Source organism: Culex quinquefasciatus, chromosome 1 (assembly GCF_015732765.1).
Source record: "Culex quinquefasciatus strain JHB chromosome 1, VPISU_Cqui_1.0_pri_paternal, whole genome shotgun sequence".
Classification (NCBI taxonomy): domain Eukaryota; kingdom Metazoa; phylum Arthropoda; class Insecta; order Diptera; family Culicidae; genus Culex; species Culex quinquefasciatus.
Window position 1 is genome coordinate 71,487,502 of NC_051861.1, and position 27,061 is coordinate 71,514,562.

Below are 27,061 nucleotides of genomic sequence, written 5' to 3' on the forward strand. Positions count from 1 at the left end.
CGGAACGTCGTGTCTCGAGTCCCGGTTGCGACTCTACAGGGATCTTCGGTGTCCAATCCGGCTGGCCTCGGTGATGACGTCGATGATGACGTTGTAGCCGCATCCGATGATGCTGCACGTGTGTCCATGGGATCCTCGGTGTCCAACCCGGACGTTTCCGGAGAACGACGACTATTGCGCGAACTGCTCGGTGCTTCTAACGGATTGCATGCACAGTGAATATTTCTGCAGAACTTGTGGATGTTTATTATTATTGTTAGTTTTGTTAAAGACACTTAACCATTGCAATGGCATTCGTGTCGTAAGTGTGGATGTTTATTCCAAAGTTATAAACTACAGTATTTGTTCGGTAACTGGGCTGAGAACGTAGCCCAGTCACCGAAAGCTGCTCGCTAACTGGGCCGAACAAAAAATTACGAGGGGAACACCGATGCATAATATTTTCCTGATGAAATATAAAAATAAAAAATAATCAAATTTATTTACGATGTTTACTTTTCATATTTATTTAATAGTGACTAAATGAACTAAAAGTTTGAAAAAAGTTTTTATTATTTATTGCGGATTTCAGAGATTATTAGACAATCGTGCAAGTATCTAAGACACACACCCTAGTTTGAAACTGAGTGGTCGAAAGCAACAAAGCTCAGTCGAGACACGCACCACTCTAGGCATGCGGGGTGGAGAAGGGGTAGGATTTCAAGTGTGCAAATATTTGGTGTGCAGTTATGATTTGCAAGGGTGGAGAATTTGGTGCAAAGTGCAAATATTGAACATGCTTTTGTCTCCATTAACCCCTCGGTCATTTTGGTTTGTTTTGGTTTTTTTACGTTTGTTTGCTATTTAACTGGGCTACGGCCCAGTTATCGAGCGGCCAATTAAAAAGCAGCCCAGTTAAACAACGCCCAGTTACCGAACAACTACTGTATTGCCCAATCTTGTATAGAGCGTTGAATGTCCCACTTACCGAACATCTCTGAGGGCACTGATCACCACGAACGCCCACACTCGTATGGGCTTAGGGTTATCATTAGGCTTAGTGATTTTTCACGCTCGAAAATTGCAAATTTCACGGGGACCACAATTTCAGAACACCAAATTTCACGCAAATTTCGCGGAACTTGAAAAATGTTAAAATAACTCTGAAAATCCTATGTTTAAATCACAGAAACTACTTTTTATGCTTCATTATGTATTATTATGTGAAAAAATCTTTACTAAATTTGAATGCGACAAAAAAATTCTTCCAATTTTCAAAAAAAAAAAAAATCCTCCTGGTTATTGGATGGGCTCTATATATATTTTGAAACAAAATGTAGGGCACGCGTATTCTCATTTACTGAACTGCTCTTTTAATATTCGACTAACAAAGCTCAAATGTTTTCGCTAGTTCGCTAGTTGTTATATCATTTTACATTTTATTGAATTTCATATCAAAGCTAGATTTGTCCAGTCAAAATGAGTAAAATAAATTGAATTTTCTGCGTCATTTAGCCCATTAAACATATTTTTTAAGGGGTTTAGCTCATTTTTCAAAAACTAAATTTATAAACATTTTGCAAAAATAATATAATTTTTATCAAAATCGAAATTTTTATTCTAAACTAGAAGAGAAAACAAAAAAGTAGTATTTTTTAACTTTCACGGGAATCATCCACCCAAATAAACAAATATCGTTTAAATTTAACAGGCCCAAAAAAATTTGTTATGTTTTTAAAATATGATTCCAAAGATAAAAAAATACTCTTAATTTTATTTTGAATAAAACAAAGCTTGGTTCTTTTAATTTCTTTTAAAACAATACCTTTCAAATAAAATAGCAATAAAATTTTTAATACAGCGAATGAATATATTACTAAATTTTGTTAGTTTCTAAAAAACTCAAAAATCTCAACATTTCTTCCAATGGTTCATATCAACTTGACACACATATATAATCAAGCTTTTTAATTGAAAACTAATAAAATTTCTTTTCTTTTTGGATGAAATATTTATTAAGTTGATAGGCTGGTACAAATTTTATTAAAAGTTTTTGTCCCCCCCCTCCCCATCCCTTCAAAGTTGGCCCGAAAAAACAGGGGGCAAAAAAAATATTTTTTCGAAAAACTTAAAAATTTCAATGGATCAGCTGAAATAAATTTAAAATTCATTCCCCTGCGTTTTTCATTCCATTTTTAGAATGTTTAGGATCATTATAAGAATGTTTGGGTTGATTTAGAAATCTTTCGAATTTTTGAAAATTTTCGATGTTTTTTTTTTGCTAAAATTTTTGTTTTCGTCAAATCTTACATTTTTTGAAAACTAATGATTGCAAAACTACTGAACTAGTGTAAATATATTTATTTTTTTGCCCATATTTGCATTCAATGATTCGAGAAAATTGATAAATTTCACGAATTTCACGCCGTCTACGAAACCGTCAAAAATCATTAACCCTATATTAGTAATAAAACCAGGTTATTCACTCGCTTGATTCTACAGTAGTTCATAACATTATTTTTATTCCTTTTTGAGTTTGATAAGTTATTTTATGAAAAATCGTTACATTTTCACACAAACATAAAATTTCACGGGATTTCGCGGAAAAAGTCAAATTTCGCGGATTTCACGCTGTCCGCGAAATCTTGAAATTTCACTAACCCTGGTTATCATTAAATTCCATTTCAGCATAGTCAGTTTAATCCGAATTCTGAAACAAAGTTCGATTGGAATCTTATGCGAATCGGAACCTAACATAGGGGAAATCTACCCATTTTAATCCTAATAAGCGGTCGTGTTTGAATGATGCTGGATAATCTAGAGTCTCCCTTGAATTTTACTAAAACCAAGTACACCAACGAGTAGAGCAAGTTTTTGTGAACATTTCTGTTTATTTTCACTTTCACTAAAAGTTATTCTGTTTCTTTACCAAGCATTGAACAAAAAAAATTCCCAAGGGTATTCTAATCGAGGCGAATGCATTGGGCCACGCCCATTTTTCTAATATCGGCTTAGTTCTTTTTTCTTCCAACACTCTGTCGAGTGTTGCCATTTGCGCTGACAGTTCAAACGAACACTCACGAAAAGTGGCATTTATAGGGAAAGTTTCCTGGCATCGCTGGCTGTGCTGCTGGTGGTGTTAACGGCCAGCCTTTGTTCTTTTTTGCCTTCGTCTCTCGCTCGGTTTTCTTCAGCCTTCGATTTTAATGCAAAGTGAAAATTGAAACGTCAAACGACTTGGCGCGTTTGTTTTTTTATGGCGCTTGCTAATTTATTACATTTTTCGGGATTATTCTTCAAGTGAGTGCCTTACTAATGATCAAAAGAACATGTTGCCGGTAGTTGGAAGCAATTTCATATCTTAAGCGCCGTGAAAAAATAATCGAAAGTGAAAAGTTAATTTTGACGATATTCATTAAGCGTTTGAGAGATTCTCGTGTGTGTCACTGTGTGTGCCAACAAAATGATGAGAAGTGGTCTCGCAAAATACAAATTATGATCAAAAGTGCATTAAATGTGATCTTTTTGGCCAGTAAGTGGCATACATTTGCGTGCTTACTCGAGGCGGTGCTGTTGCTGGTAAGTTTATAGCCCAAATAGTATTTTTGGAGCTTTAATCGAGCATCAAACTCTCCATATGACGAAGATAGGTGTTTGATTGGAAAGGGTAGATTTCCCCTACACAGCAAAAAAAAGTTGAATTTTTGAATGTTGAAAATTTGGTAGGTTGAATATTATTTCTTTTTTTTGTGTAATATTACTTAAGAAATGTGTAAAAATGTGAACCTGATGAATATTCATCAAAAACTGATGAAAATTCATCATTTTCAGAGGTAAAATTAATCATTTATTTTGCCACAAAATCTGTCACCATTTCCTGATGAATATTACCATCATTTTTTTTCTGTGAATTTAAATTGAACTGACTTGGCAGAAGCTGTCAGAGTCTTTCAAATCTCAGAAACCCTCCCCTAGTGTATAATTGCCCAAACCATTTGTTTTTGTATGTAGCGTGGACAATCGCCAAACCCACTCCCTCCCCACCCTTCCCAAAAGTTGGTTGGTTTATGGATGGCAAGACAAGGCTTGTGATGCGTTGGAAATCAAACAGCACTTTTAACTTTCTACAAAATAGTATTTTTATTATTTTAGTATGTATGTTGCCATTTGTTGTCTGCTTACCCAAAAAACAACTCTTTGTTTTTTCCTTTCCTTTTTGATAACGCAAACCAACAGGAGAGTCTATTGATTGGCACCATTTACAATTATTTTCAGTTGATTTCACTGCTTCGTGTGTTTGTGTGTGTGTGTATAGCAAAGGAACATTTTTCATTTTTACGCCCACCGTCGGTGGCTCTCTTTTTGTAGATTCTTCATTGCCTCAAAAAGGACGAGATTTGCTCGGGTTTTTTTTTTTGCTGAATGGGTTTTTCTTTATTGAATTGCAGTTGTGGAACGATAAACATGTGTGTTTGTGTGAGTTGGTATTGTTGTATGGGATTTTGTTTTTAACAATAAATGATGATAATGTGATGAGGATGGCTTGTACTGAAATACTTGATCAGTTTTGATGAAAACTGTGTTGTTTTAAACATTTGTTTTTTTTTGTTCATTCTTACACGTGTACATTTGTGTGGCTCTATTCTAGGATGTAATTATTTGCTTTTTTCATATAACGACAACTACTTAATTTTATTATTTGCCTAGTGTGATTTATTATTTCTTTTCCGTTTTATTTTACAAACTCATTGAAAACAACATGGTCGAGATAAATTAGGAAGAGGAATAACAATGTACAGCTTCGCGGTTGTGTGAGTGTTTGTATACAAACAGATGATTCGTCGTTAATAATCCCGCGCTCGCTGCGAAGCTTTCAAACTATTAGGAAACTATGTACAACACTATAATATGAAACAAGTGGCGAACGCGCTTCGATGGGAGGTTAAAACGGGATAAACAGTCGTACATGTTGGAAATTGCTTTACTTAACGAGTTTTTCCTGTGTGTTTGTTAGTTTTTTTAATGCTTTGTCTTCGGCCGAGCTTGAATGTTGTTTAACGAACATAATTGCAACTTTTGGCTGTCTTTTGTTGAATTTACTTAAAAGTTACTACTTCATCATTATCATCATGAATGTTACAATTAGTTGATTGCTGAATTCAATTCATTTTTTCATTTTCATTGTGAATATCCTTATCAATTATAGTGTGTGGGTTTTTGTTATCTTTTAGTTGTTTAAAAGTTGTATCATTGTAAAAAGTGTGTTTATTTTGTGTATTCTTTTTGCTTTAGTAGTAACAATTAATTACGAGTTTTGTTAAATTTATGCAATTATTTATATTAGTTACGCTTTGAATGGGAGCCTCTTGCGATTGCACCCGCTTACTTCACAGCTGAGTACGTCTGCTGTTGCGAGTTGTTGGTCTGAACCCAGTTGCCAAACACGTCACTGCAACAAAAAAGAAATCAATCGTTACTAACAAAGTTCAAACTGAACAAAACTAGCCCGCAGCAACTTACCGGCAGTGCGTCACAACACACTCGTTACTGCAGTACTCATCCTCCCAGTCGGAATTGACAATCGCCGGGTTCGGGCATCCGTGCCGGATACATTGCTGCGGTTGGCCGTTCTGCTGCTGCTGCGGCGGGCTGCCGGACAGTGGCGGAGCAACCTGCGGTGGACCACCCGGTTGATGTTGTTGTTGTTGCGGATGTTGCTGCTGCTGATGGGGTTGTTGTTGTTGCTGCTGCATCGAGTGGCCACCGACCTGCGAGTGTTGCTGCTGCGGAGGCGGTTGTTGCTGTTGACCGTGCTGGTGCATCTGGAAAGTGCAGAGAATACTGGAATTATTATTCCTACTGGCAGCTCGGCGGGGTCGGTTTGGGGCTTTTGGTAAAGGATATCACTGAAAATTTGAAGTATTATAGTTGAAAACACAAATCACACACCGTGGTGTTCAGAAAACCTCGAAATATACTGCAGTACGCTGCAGCTTAAGCGCCTCAGTTATAATGATAAGGTAGCACTATTTCTTTGTATATGACTAAATATAACTTTAATAATTTACCTATTTAAACTCAGGTACAATGGAGAGGTGAACCGCGTTATAGGGTCAAACATAAAATGCCAGTGTACCCTTTCTTGCTTGAACTTCTGGTGCAAAATAAATGTAAATCTAAGTAAGGGACCATCCATAAACCACGTGGACACTTTTTTGGGAATCTGTTACCCCCCCCCCCTCCTTCGTGGACAATTGTCCATACAAAAAAAATCTAAGTAAATTTTTCCCATGACCCATCAGTGTTGAAAATCCGACGACTATGATTAAATTAGCGATTGGTCGGTTCCTGTACCACCTAAGGGACCATCCATAAACCACGTGGACACTTTAGTTTGCGATTGTCCACGCTCCATACAGTGTATGGAAATTATCCACGAGGGGGTTCGAGATTACCAAAAAGTGTCCACGTGGTTTATGGATGGTCCCTAACGAATAAGACTGTTGAGAATGTTAAGCTTAAAGTTAACATTCCATAGTTCGCCTTCCCTAAGGTGTCATGATAAGGTCCAGCTTGTGACGATACACTACATTCCCTTTACTAAGATGCAATCAAATCTAGAAGAGAAAAGATCACCAGTTGTGTTAGTCCCAGCCGGGATTTTGACCCCGATCTACAGATTACGAGGCGGAAGCGTTACCACTAGGCTACGTGGCTCGGTTCTATCTAGTCAGAACAAAAAAGCACAGTGGCATCGACTTATACACAATGCTGTAAGAATTTCCAGCTCTGTGAGAACTCTGCTAGAATTATGCTAGCTCGTCGTGACTGAGTTAGTGTGTTTACTGTAGAGTAAAATCTAAGAAACGTGAAATGAAAAAAACAACACGAATAATCCTATTGACTGAGAAACTTTTGATCAAACATACCTGTTGATTCATGTAGTGCGACTGCGGGCCGGACATTCCCATGGCCATCATTCCGTTCATCTGCGGTTGCTGCTGGCCACCGCCCATCATTTGCTGCTGCATGTGGTGTGGTGGCGGTCCCTGCGACTGCTGGCCCGGGTGCATCGGTTGCTGGTTGTGGTGGTGCTGAAGATGTTGCGGTTGCATTTGCATCATGGTCTGGAAGGGATGAAAATCAATATTGAATAAAATTAGCAAAATTATGTTTAAAACATTAAAACAAACGTAAGAAAAGAAATAAGGATCGTTAAAAAACTGCTAATACTTTTATGATGCGTTTATTGAACAAACCCATTTAAAAAAAAAACGTTACTTAATCCACCGTTGGGTGGTTGCTGCCGTCGTCACAATAACATAGTTTTGTATTTAGTGAATAAAAATGTTCAACCTACAAATGATAGGGTTAGCAGATTTTCAATCTTGTAGTATCTTTAGAAAGTCTTTTTAACTATCCAACAAACGATGGATCGCATTTTCGATCCTGATATTGCTGTCATCGAAATATCAGGGATCCGATCTTCAGAAAGTGTATAAATAACACTTAAGTGCTCTTAATTTTTGATTTGAATTGAAAACTTAAGTGCTAATACATTTTGATAAGATTATCAGAAACTCAATGTTTTAAGCTCGTTGAAAGGTATTTTTAATACCTTTCTAAAAATGTATAACATAACGGGTTTTCTTACAAAAACCATCAAAGAATTTTTCAACAATCATTCATGCAATTTCAATAAAAAATCAATACATTTTGGTCGGCCTAAATCAGATGTTTGTCAATTAGATTCATAATCCAAAAGTCATGTCCTCGAAATCCGAAGGGGAAGGTTTCTAAGTACCTCATAAGTTTGAGGCCAAGCCTGTAAGAAAATAGTTAATTATAACTTTTAAATGTGTATGAAATTCCTATATTATTGCCATTTTAACAATTTAGTACTTTAGTCAAATTTGAACGTTTTATAACTTACATATTAGATTCTCTGTAATTACTCTTAGCTTTAAGAAAAATGTAATTACAAAAGGCGACTCGGTCCTAACCAGGTCCCAGTACCAAAAAGGACCTAATAAGAAAAACCCTTAAGAAAAAAAACTTATTTCCAAAAAAAAAAAAATCATGAAAATTTTGACGAATCTTATTTCACATTCAGTTTTCAATAAGATAGATTTTTCAACAAAATATTCAAGATCAAAACAGGGATAAAACATCACAATTATCATATTATAACATAAATTTTGATTGGTGGTCAAAGGGCTATTTTACATGATATTTCAAAATGGGTCCGCGGGCCACTAAAAATCCCCTTGCTGACAACGTTTGGCCTGTGGGCCATATTTTGGTCACCCCTGGTCTAAGAGCTTGTATTAAGAAGTTCATTTTTCGAATGATTGTATAGCCTTTCCTCCAGTAATGCAAGGAAGGCAAAACTGTGGTGCCTTCTTAGATCAACTGGTCAGGCTACACGTGTTTCAGTATAAGTTTCCATCAGTCGACGGAGACTCGATAAATATGGTCTTCAATAGCGTAAAAGCGAATTTAACAATAACGACGCAGTTGTCGCACATTTCAAGAGCGCTGCGCCGGAAATTTAAAGATAAACCTTGTTTACTTTTGACTCATATGACCTTTTAGAAAAGAACGCTATAACAACACAAACCCTGCTGACATGACAACCAAGTACAAAACACAGAAACAAAAATTTAATGTCACCGGCGATGCTCCCATTACTCACCGAGTAATCCACCTTCGCAAAAGTGGCCAGAAAATGCTAATTTGTGCACCAAAACGCTCGCTAAACTGATTAAAAATTGCTCACTGAAGCTACTCTCATTCTAACCTCACTCGCTAGTTATTCTAATAAGCTGAACTTTGCAGAAAACGCAGCAACCGGCGAAACTAAACTGCTGTCTAGAACTGTCAATGAAAAAGTTATTTTTCCTTCGTTGAGGCTCGGCTTCGGCATGACAATGTTGCCAGATAACGGTACTGATGTAATGTTTGTCTTTAGAGTTATTCAGCTTGCAAAGGAAAGACGTTTTCAGTTGTATGTAATTCAATTAACGCTTTAATCCTAATTATAATTTTAAATTAATAAATATCGGGCAACGTTGCTTACTGCTTCTTAAATATTAATCTAAATAATTGATTGTTGCGCAAATTAAAAGTGCTGGCATCATTGCTTTTTATATATATAAGTTGCTCTTTATTCTCTTCCTTGTGTTGAGTTGAAGTTCATGTGTAGCAACGTTATATACAATACAAGCGCAGAATTTACTCTCTCGCTCTCTTTCTCCCATATTTTAAAATGATGATCATGACGGACGATGATGATGATACGATGATGAATAAAAGTAATGGGTCGAATAAAATAACTTGTAGCATTGAAGAGACTAATTTATTTTAAAGATTCGATTTAGAGTTAAAATAAATTGATCTTTTCGAAAAAAATTGACATTTTGTGCTCGAAACAAAATGTGAAGTTTTTGAAACCGCTTTGAGTCAGGGACTTAAAAAAACACCCAAAAAGCAAAAAACTAAAAATTTGGTTTCCTGGACTTTTCAAAAAAAAAAACTCCAGAAATGTTTAAAAATTGTAATCGTGGGAGTACAGCAAAGCAACCTGCTGCTCAGCGTGCTAGGCTATGATTATGTTGTGATTTTTTGCGCTCTCTTATGCTTTTTTCTTTTTTTGCCTTTGGTATCCTTCGCGTGTGTTTATCAGGCAGTAGGCAGTGCCGGTAACGTTTTTAGCAACATGTGGTCACTCGCGTCGAGCATTCTTCTTGTGTTTTGTTTACTTTCTACCGCTTTGTTATGCTCTCTTGCATAATGTAAGCTGTGCGTAAACTGTGTGCGAGTAACGCGCGCATGAAGGAAAAATAGCACACAAAAAAAGTTGTTATTGAAAACGTAGGGGAAGGTGGGAAAAGACGGCCATATGGGGCAAGAGGAATAATCGCTCGTACGGCCGTAATTTTAACAATTTTGATTATTTCTAGTATTACTATTATATTATTTGCGAGCAATGCAATTAGTTGATTCTACTACCACATAACCGCCAAAACGACGTAAACGCCACGGGGCATAAGATCAAATTTAGTTTTTTTTTCAAAACCTTTGGAAAGAACAAAATAAGGCTTAAGGTTCGTTTGAAGGCTCATTTTATCAAAATGCTATTTTTCCTAGATCACTTGTGTCCTTTCCAATGACTTGCACCTATTATAAAGTATGATTTAACTTTTGTTTATTTTTGTTGATAGCTTTAAAAAATCTTGTTCAGGTGGGGCAAGTGTACCATATGGATTTTTAGTATGGAAAAAATACGAACTGCTGTTAATTATATCAGGAAATAAATACATAAAATACTTGACAACTGATAAACAATTGTTTGAAAAAAATTTCATACAAAATATAGTGATATTATCACCTAGGTAAAAAAAATTTCGTAAAAATGATCAAGTTTTTAGTAAAATATTATTATTTAATCTAAAAATGAAAGAAACGTTTCAAAACATTCTAATATGATGTATTGGAGTGATTGTTAGCAAATTAACAAATTAACATGTTTTTTCATGCATTGTTCCTCTTGCCCCAACGGGTTGTTCGTCTTGTCCCACTAGTTGAGTAGAACATACAGAAAATCAAAAAAATTTAAATCAATTTTACCCCACTTTCCCCTACATATCTCTTCTTTATATTCAGAGTTTATAATGCTGCAGTTAGGGAACATACTCCAATTTCGATCAATTTTTTCATGTTGCGATTGTTCAAAAAAGATTTCCAAAAAAGTGTCCACGTGGTTTGTAGATTTTCTCGAAGGAACCGAATAGTTTTACTCCTAAGTTTGTTTGGACAATGTGGAAACATTCTTGCATAGTTACAATGCAGAAATTGCATGGAAAGTGTACAAAAGGTGAATTGCACTATTTCTCCATAATAATATTATAAAGTATGGAGAAAAAAACATTCGGCCCAGTCGAAATGAACGTGGATCTCGAAGTTCAGCATCCTCTCGAAATAAGGATGCGCAGAAATTTTTTTGGTTTATGATATCTATCGAAAATTTTGAAGTAAAGTTGAACTGTACAAATATTTTGATTCATCCCCTAAAATGTCGGCAATATGGTTGGATTAAAGGGTTACATACATGCCTTGTTACAGAAAATGAATTAAACCCACTAAAAATATAATTTTCAATCACTCTTGAAAGTTTCATTAAGAAATGTCATGGTTAAAGTGAGTAGAAGACGATTTAAGTTTAAGGTTTTGCCATGCGCAAAGCAAACTGTCAAACTTTGTGAGCGTTTTTCTCGTTTTTCTCTAAATACCGAGTGTTGGCCGTACGGTGCGAAGCCCACTGGGCAGACGCGCTGTCAAGCGTTGGCAGCAGTTGCTGTCACCTGCGAGTGACGTTTATTGACATTACACATTTCCGTTTTTTACACTCGATCATTCGCACATTAGACTTTGTAAAACCTAGACGCTAAATACATAAAGGTAAAACTGTGATTCCCCGATTTACTTTAACATCACGCGACTATTCCACTGCTGAACCGCTGCCAACAGGTTATTGGCCCGGAAAGTTTTGAGTATCGTCGGGAAGTTTTGTGCGCTGCGGAGTTCGCTCCCGAGGAATCTTCGTCTCCCGTGACCGCGTGGTCGCTGCCTGTTCCTGCGATGGCGGAGGCTGTGAAGTTCAACGTTGCCAAGCTCGGCAACGGCAATTACCCGTCCTGGAAGTTCCGGATGGAGATGCTGCTCGTCCGCGAGGAGCTGTTTTACGTCATCTGCGATCCGCGGGACGATCCCGTCACGGAAGCGTGGACAAAGGACGACCGGAAGGCCCGCGCAACCCTAGGCCTGTGCGTGGAGGAGAGTCAATTTGGGCTCATCAAGGGCAAGGCCACCGCGAAGGAGATGTGGGAAAGTCTTCAAGAGTACCACGAGAAGCACTCCGTTTCGTCGCGCGTGTTGCTGCTGAAGAAGCTGTGCAGCAAGAATTTGCAAGAAAATGGCGACATGGAAGCACACCTGCAGGACATTGAGGTTATGTTTGACCGCCTGCAAGGTGCCGATCTCAAGCTGGACAAGGAGTTGAAGGTCGCGCTGCTGCTGCGAACACTGCCGGACTCTTACAACGGTCTTGTCGTGGCCCTGGAGAGCCGCCCAGATGCCGATCTGACCCTGGACTTCGTCAAATCCCGGCTGCTCGATGAGCACCAGAAGCGGCTGGAGCGGGGGAACATTGCCGGCGGCAGTAAGCTGCTGAAGACGGTGGCATCCAAGCCCGGAGAGAAGACCTGTTTCTTTTGTAAGAAACCTGGCCACTTCCGTAAAAACTGCCGGAAGTACCAGGCGAGCCTGAAGGGCGACTCCGGCGAGACCAGACACCAGTACGCACCAAGGGCGAAGAAGGCGGCGGAAGCATCTCCGTTGCTGTTTTGGACGAAGGTGGAAACCGCATCGGCGAGGATGGTGGATGCTGAGCAGGCGGTACGCTGCTCGGTGAGTGGCGTTTCTTCGCTATGGTACGTGGACAGTGGTGCATCCCAGCACATGACCTGTAACAAAAACTTCTTTACGGAGCTGACGGAGGACGTGCAGATCGGAATCACCTTGGCGAACGGCAACACAACTCATTCGCAAGGTATGGGACGTGGCCTGCTACGCTGCGTTGACGACGAAGGACGAGAAAGGCAGATCCAAGTACAAAACGTTTTGTATGTACCCGAACTCGAGGGTAGTCTGCTCTCTGTAAGCACGATCGTAAACAATCATTTTGTTGTGTCCTTCACCGCGCGCGGCTGCAAAGTGCTCGACGAAAGTGGCGCTGTGGCAGCTGTCGCTGACCTGGTCGGCGGAATGTACGTGCTCAAGACGAACGAGAAATCGATGGTGTCGGCCACCGCCCGGCACACGGAGTTCTGTCCCCACACCTGGCATCGTCGGTTTGGTCACCGCGACATCGACGTCATCGACCAGATCAAGAGGAACGACCTGGCAACACACATGAAAGTGATCGACTGTGGGCTGCAAAGTGTGTGTGAGTGCTGCCTCGAGTGCAAGTTGTCCCGCAAATCGTTCCCCAAAGTGGCTGAAAACCGTGCAAAAAGTGTGCTGGACCTGGTGCACACGGACGTTTGTGGACCGTTCCAAAACGTCACGCCGGGAGGTAAAAGATATTTTATGACGATAATTGACGACTTTACCCGCTACACCATTGTTTACCTCCTAGCGAACAAATCGGAAGTTGTCAACAAAATCATCGAGTTCGTCCGCCTCGTGGAGAACCAGATGGGGGAAAAGCCACGGGTGATACGGTCGGACAACGGCGGCGAATACGCGACCAAGGCGCTGGAGGAGTTCTACGCGGCAGAGGGGATCAAAGCCGAGTACACCTGTCCCTACTCCCCGCAGCAGAACGGTGTCGCTGAGCGCAAGAACCGTTACCTCCAGGAGATGGCGCTTTGTATGCTGCACGACGCAGGCTTACCGAAGCTGTACTGGGGCGAGGCCGTGATGACCGCAACGTTCCTGCAGAACCGACTCCCTTCTCGATCGATTGGCTGCTCACCGTACGAAAAGCTCTTCAACAAGAAGCCCGCGGTGAAGGACCTGAAAGTGTTCGGCTCGGAAGCGTTTGTTTACATTCCGGCCGAAAGGAGGAGAAAGTTCGAGAACAGGGCGCGGAAGCTGATCTTCATCGGTTACTGCACGCAGAACAAGGCCTACCGTTTCCTCGACCGTAAGACCGGTCGGATCATCGTCAGCCGGGACGCGCAGTTCCTGGAGTTGGGCGCTGAAATCGGAGAAGAAAGTGCAAGTGACAAAACGTCAACAAATGACGTGGAAGTTGTGATCGGAGAAAAAGTTGAAAAAGTGCGCGAAGAGCTTCAAGCTCCGGAAGACCTAGACGTCTCGGATGATAGTTTCTACGATCCGGAGGAAGACGCAAGTGAAGAAGCTGTTGAGGAATCGGCGGCATCTGGCGGTTCTGCAGAACCCGCTGGACCAAGTGCTGCTGGAGAGCCGGCGGCGTCGGCGCAGAACGGTGCTGATGGTAATCGGCATTCGCAACGAAGCAATTTTGGTGTCCCGCCGCAGCATCTCAACGATTTCGTGGTCGGACTGGCCGCGCAGTGCAGCGATGAACCCGGAACCTACCGTGAAGCCATCGCTGGCCCCGAGAAGAAACAGTGGTTGGCCGCCATGAAGGAAGAACTCCGATCGCTCGAAGAGAACAACACCTGGTCGCTCGTGACGCCCCCAGCCGGTTGCGAACCGATCGGCTCTCGATGGGTGTTCAAGAAGAAGGAAGACGCGGAAGGGAAAGTGTTGCGCTTCAAAGCAAGATTAGTGGCACAAGGGTTTTCCCAAAAGTTCGGTCGCGACTTCGATCAAGTGTTTGCGCCAGTGGCGATGCAATCCACATTTCGTGTTTTGCTCTCGATCGCCAGCCAGAAGAAGATGGACGTGTACCATGTTGATGTGAAAACGGCGTATTTGTATGGTACCCTCGAAGAAGAAATCTTTATGCGACAACCCCCTGGTTTTGTTGTCCCTGGCCAAGAAAAGTGTGTGTGCAAGCTCAATCGAAGTATTTACGGCTTGAAACAGGCCGCGCGAGTGTGGAACAGCACCATCAAGGACTTTCTGATTGCTATCGATTTTGTGCAATCGTCGTCCGATGCTTGCTTGTACATGAAGAAGTTGAGCGATCGTGAGTGGATGTACCTTTTGATCTATGTCGATGACATGGTGATTGTGTGCCGCGAGAAGAACCAGATGCTACGCGTCGAGGAGGAGCTCAAGAAACGGTTCCGGATCACATCCCTGGGGCCGGTGCATCTCTTTCTCGGAATCGCTGTGAACCAGGACGCCGACGGCGTGTACTCGATCAACCAATCGTCTTTCATCCGTAAGATTGCAAAACAGTACGGGCTTGACGAGTCGAAGAAGTCGAAAATTCCGATGGACACCGGCTACTACAAGTTTGCCGAGAAGTCGGAAGTGCTGCCGAACAACACCGAGTACCACAGCCTGGTCAGATCGCTGCTGTACGTGTCCACAAACACCAGACCGGACATCGCAGCGGGCGTGAGCATCCTGAGCCGGAAGATCCAGAGTCCGTCACAGGCGGATTGGACTGAGCTGAAAAGGGTAGTGCGTTACCTCGTCGGAACAGCAGACCATCGTCTGCAACTCGGAGCATCAGAAGCAGACCGGATGTCGGCGCTGGAAGGTTTTGCGACGCAGATTGGGCCAGTGACACGTCCGATCGAAAGTCGAACAGCGGATTTGTGTTTCGATTCGGAGAAGCGACGATCAGCTGGGCTAGCCGAAAGCAAACCTGCGTATCAACGTCAACGATGGAGGCGGAATACGTGGCCCTGGCGGAAGCAGTCCAAGAGGTCGTGTGGCTACGGCGTCTGCTGGCAGAGCTCGGCGAGAAGCAGCAAACACCAACAACAATCTTCGAAGACAACAAGAGCTGCCTGGACTTTGTCGCGCTGGAGCGGCAGAATCGCAGATCGAAGCATATCGACACAAAGTTCCACTACATCAAGGACGCTGCTACTTCTGGTCAAATTGTCCTGCGCTACTGCGCCACCACCGACATGCTGGCGGACATCATGACCAAACCGCTTGGAGCTGTTCAAGTTGCGAAGTTCGTCGGGATGCTGGGACTCAAGGCTGGAGGATCTGGCCACCGCTAGACATCGAGGAGGAGTGTTGGCCGTACGGTGCGAAGCCCACTGGGCAGACGCGCTGTCAAGCGTTGGCAGCAGTTGCTGTCACCTGCGAGTGACGTTTATTGACATTACACATTTCCGTTTTTTACACTCGATCATTCGCACATTAGACTTTGTAAAACCTAGACGCTAAATACATAAAGGTAAAACTGTGATTCCCCGATTTACTTTAACATCACGCGACTATTCCACTGCTGAACCGCTGCCAACACCGAGTTGATTTGGTTTGAGAAAGCCTTGTTAGGGTGACCTAAAAGTGACGTTTTGCTGATTAAAACAAAATTGAAACAGTAGATAAAAAATCCTTTGAGTTCGAAATTTAAAAATGCTCCAAATTGGGAAAACAATTTAATTTTTTTGAAACTTTTATTTTTGAATATTTGATAAGAAAAAATTTACCATGGGTTTCATACAACTGAGCATTTCAAAAAGAAAATGTCAACAATTGGGTTAGTTTTGATATTTTATATAATGTTTGTTAATTACCGATTGAAAGCAAACCATCATAAGTTTTAAAACATAAAATTAAATCTGCCACTAATGAGTCAGTAGAACAGAGACAAAGTGGTTAAATCTATCTGACTGAACCCACCTGAGACTTGTACGGTGACGCTGCGTACGGCGGTGGGTGGTAACCTCCCGGGTTCGGACCCTGCTGGCCGGGCATCGGCATGTGGGGACTAACTTGGGGAACCGGTTGGCCGTGCTGGGGCGAGGGCAGCGAGTGGTTCACCAGATGGCTGTTCTGCTGTTGATGGTGGGGCGGTGGGGGTGGTGAGTACATTGGCTGTTGCTGGTGCTGCTGCTGCTGCTGGGACGATTGTTGGTCACCTTCCGTACCCTGTGGAGGTGAAGGAGGAGGAGGGCCAAACAAGAAAATTCAGCAATGAAAACCTTTTTTTTTGGTTTTGGGAAAAACTCGTTACATAATGACGTGTGCAAATAGCTCAGAAAAAAAAACCATCAATTAAAACGTTTTTCCATTAATAAACATTCTCATTCTTTCCTTCCTGGATGCTGGATAATGCGAGGACAAGTCAGAGGGGAGGGGAGAGAGAGCTTTTGTAAAGTTTCACTTTGTATCCAAAATGATTTATGATACGCGCTCTATCATCATTATTTTTCATCATCCTCGTGTGACATGTGTGCCTCGCGCGTTTCAACGTTGGCCGGCGTCGTCGTGTGGAAGTGAAATGGAAACAAATTAAAATATCAAATTAAAAACAAACAGAGCCAGGTAAAATTATTTGGCAGCGCGTCAGGTATTTATCAGGCCGGTCTGTCGCGAGATTTTTTTTTTCACTGGCACCATCAATCGTTTCGTTTCGTCGTTCGAAAATGATCTCAGTTTAATGTCACCCACCACAACTGGCACTGGCTGGTCGATGGAGTTTACCTGTTTGTCTGCACTGAGTAAATAACGGTGGCGGAAGGACCAATTTTGATAGTATCATTTTGGGCACCACTTTTAATTTTCTGTATAATTTACTGTGCAGTTTTAAGAAACCCGATAATTTGTACAACATGCCACTTTATTGAAAGCTTCACGAGCGAAATTTAAGCATAACAATGTTACTTAATCCACCTTTAGGTGGTCGGTGCTTTCCTCACACTAACAGTCCAGACTCGATTATCCAAAGTTCGATCATCTGAATGTTTATATGGGCTCTCAAATAAACGAATCATGAAAACTTTTAACGTTGAACTCGAGTTCTGCGACGTCATTTTTGGTAATATTTGAATAGGTTTAGATTACAAAATGCCTTTTTCAATATAATTTCACCGCCATTTTGTTCACCATCTTGAATTTCAAAATTCTGAATCGGTTAGAATAGTTCACGGGTCACACAATAAAAAATAAGGCAAGTATTTTTTAGAAAGAGCAAGAAAACTATTTGCCTTGGCATTCTCGATTGCGAGATTCCTATTCGAAACTAGGTGTTCGAAGGCTTGAATATTGAGGCAATTGCACCTTAGCTTCCATCCACCCCGGGATTTGAACTGACGACCTTTGGATTGTTAGTTCAACTGCCTACCAGCGACTCCACCGAGGCAGGACTCAGGAAGACGACTTCTACACCTGGACTGAGCTAAAGACCTATCATTTACTTCCCGTCCGATGGAAGGCGTGATTAGACAAATCTCGTCTCGAAAAATGCCACCGGGACCATCTGGGATCGAACCCAGGCCGACTGGGTGAGAGGCAATCACGCTTACCCCTACACCACGGTTCCCGGCTGAATCGGGCATATTTTATTTTTTGCAAATTTGGAAATGGATGTACACAATTTGTTGCTCTGAATCTGGTCCACCCGAAACCACTCAAAAATATCAAAATATTAGGCTGCATCATTGTTAAAACAGCGGTCCCAATTCACCCCAGATGACGGTGTCTCCTACGCAACACTTGAAAAACAGAATTAAGTTCCATTGAGAAGAACTTGAGAAGTGGCCAAATCCACGAAAAATCACTTTGACTCAATCTCACCCCCACTGACGGTAATCTAAATGTTCTACCAGCGTCATGTTGGACGCCATCTTATACAGTGAGTCAAATATTTGTCCGTACCCCCCCGTACGGAAAATGTTTGTGATATAAAAGTACATAAAATTCGACTAAAGTGCCATGTTTTATACATCAATCGACGCGGCAGAATGTCCTCTTTAAGACACTGTCATTGGATTTGCAAAAAACTTTTTCTTAAAAAATCCAAAAATAGTTTACTGAAAAAAGTCAAAAAAAAGAGGTCAAATAATTGTCCGTACCCCTTGTAAAAGTACAAAATCTGATCGATTTAAGTGAATTTATTTATGAAATGTTGTTTCTGTGTCAAATACTAGTACCTCTAGCCAGTTTGTGACAACTTTGAACTTCTGATAACTTTGTTTAGTTATTTTATATTAAGAATTGGTTTAAATTAAGTTTTTTAAAGTAAAACTTATCAAAACATAAGTTTATAAACAACTATTTTATAAAATTGCTATTTTATGTTGTAAGAGTCTCTATTTAACAAGTTTTAACAATATTTGTTCGAAATATAATTTGTTTTCATCTTTTTTATTGACATTTTTCGACCAAAAATACTGTTTCGGAACAATACCGTTAAACAACCCGGATTGTCCCGGAACCGGTTTAACCCTCGGAGGAAATTTTGTGGTGGTCAGATAGAGGACAAAAACCCACCTCTTGCAATTTAAAGCATCCAATTTCGTCCACTACAGCCCGATTACGAGTCCTAGTCTGAAATTTGAAATTTTCAAATTCCCAAGCAAAACATTCTGTCCCAAGACGGTACAAAAATTCTCAGTACGGAAAGTGAAAATTTCAAATTTCAGACTAGGGACTCGTAATCGGGCTGTAGTGGACGAAATTGGATGCTTTAAATTGCAAGAGGTGGGTTTTTTGTCCTCTATCTGACCACCACAAAATTTCTCCGAGGGTTAAACCGGTTCCGGGACAATCCGGATTGTTTAACGGTATTGTTCCGAAACAGTATTTTTGGTCGAAAATGTCAATAAAAAGATGAAAACAATGTATATTTCGAACAAATATTGTTAAAACTTGTTAAATAGAGACTCTTACAACATAAAAAGCAATTTTATAAAAATAGTTGTTTATAAACTAATATTTTGATAAGTTTTACATAAAAACTAAATTTAATCCAATTTTAATATAAACTAACTTAACAAAGTTATCAGAAGTTCAAAGTTGTCACAAACTGGCTAGAGGTACTAGTATTTGACACAGAAACAACATTTCATAAATGAATTCACTTAAATCGATCAGATTTTGTACTTTTATTAGGGGTACGGACAATTATTTGACCTCTTTATTTTACTTTTTTCAGTAAACTATTTTTGTATTTTTTAAGAAAAAGTTTTTTGCAAATCCAATGACAGTGTCTTAAAGAGGACATTCTGCCGCGTCGATTGATGTATAAAACATGGCACTTTAGTCGAATTTTATGTACTTTTATATCACAAACATTTTCCGTACGGGGGGGGTACGGACAAATATTTGACTCACTGTATTGCGCATTTTGCACTTCTCTAGAGTCTTGCGCAAATATTTTCATCACAGTATCTTTTTATCACAGTGATTTTCCTCACACTACCAGTCGTTACCATAGAAATATTGTTTTTGTTTGTTGATTTTTATTTCTTGTAAAGTCGAAACAGTTGGAAACCGCTCAAAGTCAGATAAGTAGGAATCTGTTGTAATGCCGGCACAGTCAAATTGAGGGTTATTATTAATTTGGTAGCGTGTAACTCTCTTCAACGTTTAAAAATGGCTGATAATTTATTCCAGAGTCATGCTTCCAAACAGAGCCAAAAAGGAATTTATTCTGTGACTTCCCAGCAGCGTTGATAACTCCTGTAAAGCTTTACCGGACATGTAACGGATTGACAAAAACAAGCTATTAGCTAATGACCACATTATTGCGTCTACCACTGGAAGCACTCGGGATTTTAACGATTGTGTAAGATGATCATTTTCAACTTTATTTTGAAATAAATTCTAATTCATCAACAATAGTTTATTTATGGCGTTTACATAAACGAGCTGAAAGAAACAGATGGTCACGGCCAATATTTATGGTTCTTGAGAATGGCATGGATCTTTCATGGAATGGATCTTCTAGACGGCGGAGGGGTAGTTTGGGTAGAAAGATCATGATTTTCGTCTTCAATAGATTGGGAAGTTCCAGAAGCCAGAAGCAGTCGTAATTGTCTTCTTACACCTAGTATCTTGCCATTCCTGGGACTACCCGGACTTGACATGTTCGCAGCAATCGTCCGAAAAATCATGGCCTCGAGCCGTGAGAAAATGGTACCGTTTACGGACTCAGCGAAGACATCTCCAAATGGCCGATAGAATTATGCCCTCGAGCTCATTAGAAAAAATAACCCTTCAAAAAACTTAAAAGTTTCAAATACGAGATTCGAGCCAGGAACCTTTAACAGAAAATCTCAATGAATTAACTGCCTCGGCTACCACAGCTTGGTGACTAGATTTTGGTCAGAAGTCGATGCATTACACTTGTTTAGTGTTGATGGTGTGATGGAAAATCATTTTGCCAACTGTGATGAAAATAATCCCGCAGCACTCTACTGAGGTGCAAAGTGCGCAAAGTTGACAGTTCTCAGTCCTCCAAAGCAGTGTGATGAAAAAAATCTAGGCCTAGCACGATTGACACAAAACTCTAGGAATTGCTGCAAGGCGCAATATATAGATTATAAATTTCCAGCCCACATTTTGAGCATTGAAAGGGTCACATCCGAGGTCAATTATTTTTTTCTGGAATCAGATCATTCATCCGGGTTTCGCAACAAATCTTTAGGATGGCGCCTGACATTCTTCCTTTCAGAGTGGCAGTGGTACATCATAAATCTCGAATGTGGCCTAGCCTACTGCGTGATTTTTTTAAATGATTTTTTTTTATTTTTCCCAGAGACGACTCGTTGATTTGGACTGTTTTTGAGCTGAAATTGTCAAGCTACAACACGCAGAAAAGGAATTTTCAATTTAATTTATGAAAACAGTGGAGAAATTTTCGCTTGTTATTTGCTGAAATTTAATGCCATACGGAAAAGTTGCAACTTTCATCATTAACATCAAACAATATATTCTTCAAACTGTAATTCTTCGGCTTCCAGAGATTCTGAATAAATCTTGTTACCAAATCTTCCTTTACATCGACCATCGATATTTTTCTGCTGCGCTGTGTAGTAAATGCAGTTCCGGAATCATTAAAATGTTGCACAAAGTTTAATGCGGAGTCGTTGTGTGTTTTAACACACCCCACGCCAGGTTATGGTATCACCAAACCGTTTACTGCTTTGATAATTATCGTTGGCCTATAAAATAAAGCAAAAAGTAACCCATTCAGCTGCACTGCAAGACATTAATCCTAATTTGATTTAATTTAGCAGAAAACCGGTTCGCCTCGTTTGGTTCAGCTTTCAGATTGTGCTCAAAGCTGGAAATTGGAAGTTGATGCTGCGGATGCTGCATCTGAAAAACCGATTGTTTCGGAGATTGAATTAGAGATGCCTCTTTACTGGGCAGCACAGGAAGTGGTAATACGAGGGAGGGGCAGATTAAAGTTTTAGGATGAAGATTCGCATAAAAAAAATCGAATCTAAAATATGTTTCAGTTTGCTGACTGGACCAGTAATTTAGTACATTTAGTGTCGATGTAATACAATATGACTCCGCAAATTGAGCGCCAGAACTTTTGGGCGAACAACAACATCAATCGTTCCGGGGGATGGTTGGAGAGTGCGCACTAACTGTGAGGACGACGACGACGAAGATTGGCAAACATCGTCATAACAATAAAAAGTGGAATAAACAAATCAATAAATAAAACACTCAAGCGGATTAGTTTGCAAATTTGTTTTGATTTGAGCGTAAAAACATCAAACCATCAAAAACATGAATTTGTTTTACGTTTTAAGAAGGCTTAGATTTCAGTTTGAAAATAGAAATTCTTTTATATTTCTTTTTTCAACTAATTATTACTCTTACCTTTGACACTAAGCTCGCTCGATACGCCGCCAGGGCCTTCAAGTACTCTTTTTTGGCAGCTTCCGTCTTCTTTTTGTACACCTGAAATTGAAAAGAAAAAAAAAAAACAAGTTTATATTATTACTTGTGTAAAACGACAGAGTATGCAACCAACATGTTTTACTTCGACGAAACACAAAAGCGAAGACACAAATTTCAACCGATGCCATTTGAATATAGTAGTAGGTAATAAAAATGAGATCATGGTGATTGTTGGAGTGGCAGCGATGAGAGAAGGCGGAATTGTACACTTACTTACTCACTTACTTGGGGCATGATTTATTACTGTTATTAAATACGTATTACAACTTAAATTGCACCGCAGATGCTACATTTATGCTTGATGTACTTGGAATTGCATTACCTACTTTGAAAAGGTGATTTGAGAGTATCGCAAGTGAGATAGATTTTAAAGATGCTTCTAAAATATAAACAAGTCTGAGTACATTTTTATCAAAATATACTTTCTGTATCTGCAAGATTTCAATACGATCGAAATGTCATTGTCAGCCATATTACAAATTGTTGTATCTTTTTACCATTTATTAACCGGGATCCGTGGTGTAGGGGTAAGCGTGGTTGCCTCTCACCCAGTCGGCCTGGGTTCGATCCCAGAAGGTCCCGGTGGCATTTTTCGAGACGAGATTTGTCTGATCACGATTCCCCGTCGGACGGGGAAGTAAACGGTCTAACCTAGAGGTTAGGTCGTTAGCTCAATCCAGGTGTAGGCGTCGTCTCCCTGGGTCCTGTCCCGGTGGAGTCGCTGGTAGGCAGTTGGACTCACAATCCAAAAGTCGTCAGTTCGAATCCCGGGTGGATGGAAGCTAAGGTGTAAAAAGAGGTTTGCAATTGCCTCAACAATCAAGCCTTCGGACACCTAGTTTCGAGTAGGAAGGTCGCAATCGAGAACGTCAAGGCAATGCTGTAGAGCGAATAATATGATTTTGATTGTGAATTTTTTGAAAAATATTTGCAACGGCCTTATTGCCTTTCACTATTTGAAATCTGCATTTTTATGAAGTTTTAAAAAGCTGTGTAATTTAATAAAACTATAAATTCTTGCTCAATCTCACCAACTAAACGGTTTCCATCATATGCGTTGTTGGACCAATCAAACCGGGCACGAAAGGATCAAATCCTTCTATTCCAAAAATGCCAAGCCACGGTCGTCGCGCAATGGAGGTCGGGTTCGTCGTTGTCGGTTGGTTCGTTCTCAAAATCCATCCTTTGGTCCTCATCAATTATGGAATTTTTCATTTAGAAAGCATACAAATTGCTCCTTCTTGACATGAGTCAAACGTCAATTGATGCACGAATTCACGGGAAGGAAGGGCAGAAGAACGAAAAGTGCACAGCAGTTCACATTGTATGTAGATTTTCAACGAAGAAAGTAAACACACGCCAAAAGTGTTGGTCTAGTGCACGAAATTCAAACGCAGTTGGTTTCAGTTTAGTGGAGAGAAAATCTAGATTCATTGATATGTTGCATAATACTGAAAATCTCAATTTTGAGTCTCTGATTTTTGAAAAGTAGTTTTTTTCTGCCCAAAAAGAAATGACTCATATTTTCTCACACCAATTTGAACGCGGAAAAGTTAACCCCAAAAGGTGGGTTTCACAATTGGTCGAAGAAAAAAAAAAACAATTGTGAAAGTGAAAGCAGAGAGGCAGAAAAAACCCCGAACGATTAGTCAATGAACAACAACAACAACAGCAGGAAAACGAGAAAAATAGTTGCTTCTTTCATGGGGCATCCGCTTCCTCGGTGTGATGTATGCGAGCAAGCAAGCATGGAAAGTAGGTTGGAGCAATTAGTCAAATTATAAACTTTTCATAAATCAATAATTGATTTGAATTTTCTTATTTTTTCCAATAGTTTTTCCAAACACTTACAACATTTTGGTTGAGGTCAAACCTAAACATAATTGTTTTCAAAGTTGTTACAATTTTCAGCAGTATTTGAGCAGCTACTTTGTATTTTTGTTAAAATGCAATAAAAAAGCTTTGAAATTCGTTAACCTGATTTGAAGAATGAAATTAAATTTAAAAAATTATGATGATTCAAGAGTGAATAAATTTGCCAATAATAGTCTCTCAATTTGCATGCCACATCCTTGCAATTCATAAACGACAATTTATCAGACATTCACTTCGTCGTTTGGCCTTGTGTGCAGATTACGTGGGGAATAAATTTCCCACAGCAGATGCACTATCATTCGATTCCAATTCCATACCTACATTCGATATTGGAAACGCGAAATGACCGAAATAGCTTTTAAACAGATACAAACAGAAAGACATGCTCTGTTGTTAGCTAGTAGTACCTACTAGTCCTACTAGTGTGCAGTGCAACGACGACAACGATCGTTTTGTATGATAGATTCGCGATGAGTGAATATATACAGTTACAACACAACAACTTCCACCACCTCCACCCAATTTTGACGTTGTGTACAATTTCCTTCCTTGTGTGCCACCCCATCCAACGTGCCCCCTCTCTCCTTTGAATGAATCGCGAACGAAACCCTTATCTTATGTGGTATGTTTCGTTTACATTGAATCCGCGATTGTGTAAGATGTCGTGTTGCAAGGATGGTATGCATTTTTTTTTTCATTTTCGTAAAACATGTACCAATTAATTTCAGTTTTTATTTGATTTAGTTACGATCAAAAATATTGAACCATTTCTCTAATATTCTCCTTTTTTAACGTTCAAAGTTTGAAGAATTAAAAAAAATGTGAAGTTAACATACTTTCAACTATTTTAACAAAAACAGCACTGCATACCACCCTGCCCTGATTTGGCATATAACCATTGACGACGACGACGACGACAATGGCAAAACCGGAACCGCAACAACACAGCTACAAGTTTTGTAGCGGTAATTATAAAATATTGATTTTGTTTTGAAAATTTAATAGATCTCTCATACCTATTCCCGCTCCCTTTTACCCCCATTAGGCACTTCAATCGTTTTCAGCCCCTCTCCCTTGCCCCTTCTCTGCCCTCGTAATTGCCTCGGTGCTAAATTTGTACATATATTTGATTAGATAGTACACAATCTAGATTGGGAATGCAGTTTACGATAGTCATTCTGGGTTATTTTCTGACATGCTTTTGGAAACTGGTTTCATGGCGAAGACCTTCGAGCATTATTCAGATAAGCAATCCAAGCAAGCCTGAAATAAATAATTTGGAATATTTTTTTTATAACTGGAACCACAAAATTTCTGCTCATTTTCAATTTGAGTGGAAAGTTAGAAAAACACGAAATTTTCAAATGAAAAATGTTGTTCTAAATGAAAAAAAAATGACATGTTCCAAAAAATTTTACAGTCGAGTAATGGAAAATGGCAAAGCTTTCAAAAAAAAATTAGTGTTTTTTTTTGATGAAAAATACGTTTGTTTCCGAATTCTTAATTCGCCATCAAAGTCCCTTTGACACTAAATTTTTATCTCATCACCGTTTCAGGCTGCAAATTATTGAAAAACACCTCTTTTTTCGCATGTTCAAAAATGGAAGGAGTCGTAGCGCCCTTCGTCACAAGATATAAAAAAACGGACCTCGGATTCGTGATCAGGGACAAAAGTTACCCCTTAAGACAAAGTTTCACGCAAATCGAAGAAGGGTCTGGGGCAACTTTTCCGGATTTCGTGTGAGTTGGTAGAGAATTGCCCACATATTGCATGTCATTTATTGATTGTAGGAACAGCTACGAACCGCCCTAATTTTTCATACAAATTTTAGAAAAGACCATACCATCCATACACATTTTAGAAAAGACCATACCTTAATATTTCGAATTGCATGTGATTTTAGAGACCTTCTAGTTTATGCTTCCCCTAAAATTGGCGATGGCATTTCAAGTTTTTATGTAAAAATTGATTTTGCTGCTTCAGCTTTTTCTTGAAAGCATGCAAAAAGAACACATTTTAGCTAGCAACAATGGTGCTCGCTCTCTCGCGCTTCCCACGTCATGTATGTGCCTCTTATATGACAGATATTTAAAGAAAAAAAACGATAATATCTAGACTTTTTTCAAAGTTCCTATAAGCTATGAAATTCTCTATGTTTATAAGATCTTTTACAAACAAAACTCTAGATTTTGTTCAAACTAATTTTGACCTAATTTAAATAGGTTTACCGTTTTCATGATAAATTCACAGAACGATATATTTTTAATTTTTGAAACAAATTAAAAGACTAAATTGAGGCCCATTTTTCAAAATATTTAAACAAAAAGCATCGCACAATTTATATTATAACAGCTAAAACCTGCTAAACTTAAAATAAAATTTGCAATTACCAAAAAAAAAAAAAAAACGATGGTTGATAGGATTTTAATCTATTTTATTCAACTGACAAGACTTTACTCATGATTTATATTTTTTAAACATGTACTGGGTCGTTCATTTTTTAAGCTTTATGCTTAACAAAATTAAAAGAGATTTGAAAAATAGTTTCATTAAATATGATTATTTTAGAACCAAAGTCACCCCTTTGATAGCCACTCTGTTTCTTAAAAATATCTGCCCAAAAGTGAGAAAATTGAATTTATTATGTCAAATTAATCATTTGAAAATTTGCCAATAAATGATATTTTAAATGTCGGTTATAAATTCTATGGAATTATCTTAAGCAACCATGCGCACCCACGGTTATCTAGGGGGTGGCAAAAATAAGGGGGTGTAGAGATCCTTAATTGGGAGACTGGTCGAAGTGAATTTGACGTACCCAAACAGACACGAGTTTGACGTATCCATCCATACGAGCATTTGCCTTTACGCCCAGCA

General features: G+C 39.6%; 1 protein-coding gene across 6 annotated transcripts in view; it reads right to left on the reverse strand.

The window, feature by feature from the left end:
• Positions 1–4,093: 4,093 nt before the first annotated feature.
• The window catches only part of LOC6034452 (TOX high mobility group box family member 3), a 92,445-nt gene continuing 69,477 nt past the window's right edge, over positions 4,094–27,061 (reverse strand). For 4 of the 6 annotated variants that reach the window (XM_038255067.1, XM_038254963.1, XM_038255017.1 and 1 more), the window contains 5 exons: positions 22,228–22,308; positions 16,288–16,536; positions 6,909–7,106; positions 5,500–5,801; positions 4,094–5,428 (listed from right to left, as the gene is read on the reverse strand). In XM_038255067.1, coding sequence (XP_038110995.1) covers positions 5,362–5,428; positions 5,500–5,801; positions 6,909–7,106; positions 16,288–16,536; positions 22,228–22,308 — 897 coding nt within the window. In that variant the 3' untranslated portion in view covers positions 4,094–5,361. Of the gene's footprint in view, positions 5,429–5,499; positions 5,821–6,908; positions 7,107–16,287; positions 16,537–22,227; positions 22,309–27,061 lie in introns of all 6 variants that reach the window. The other 2 variants (XM_038255128.1, XM_038255192.1) reach the window with 2 other exon arrangements.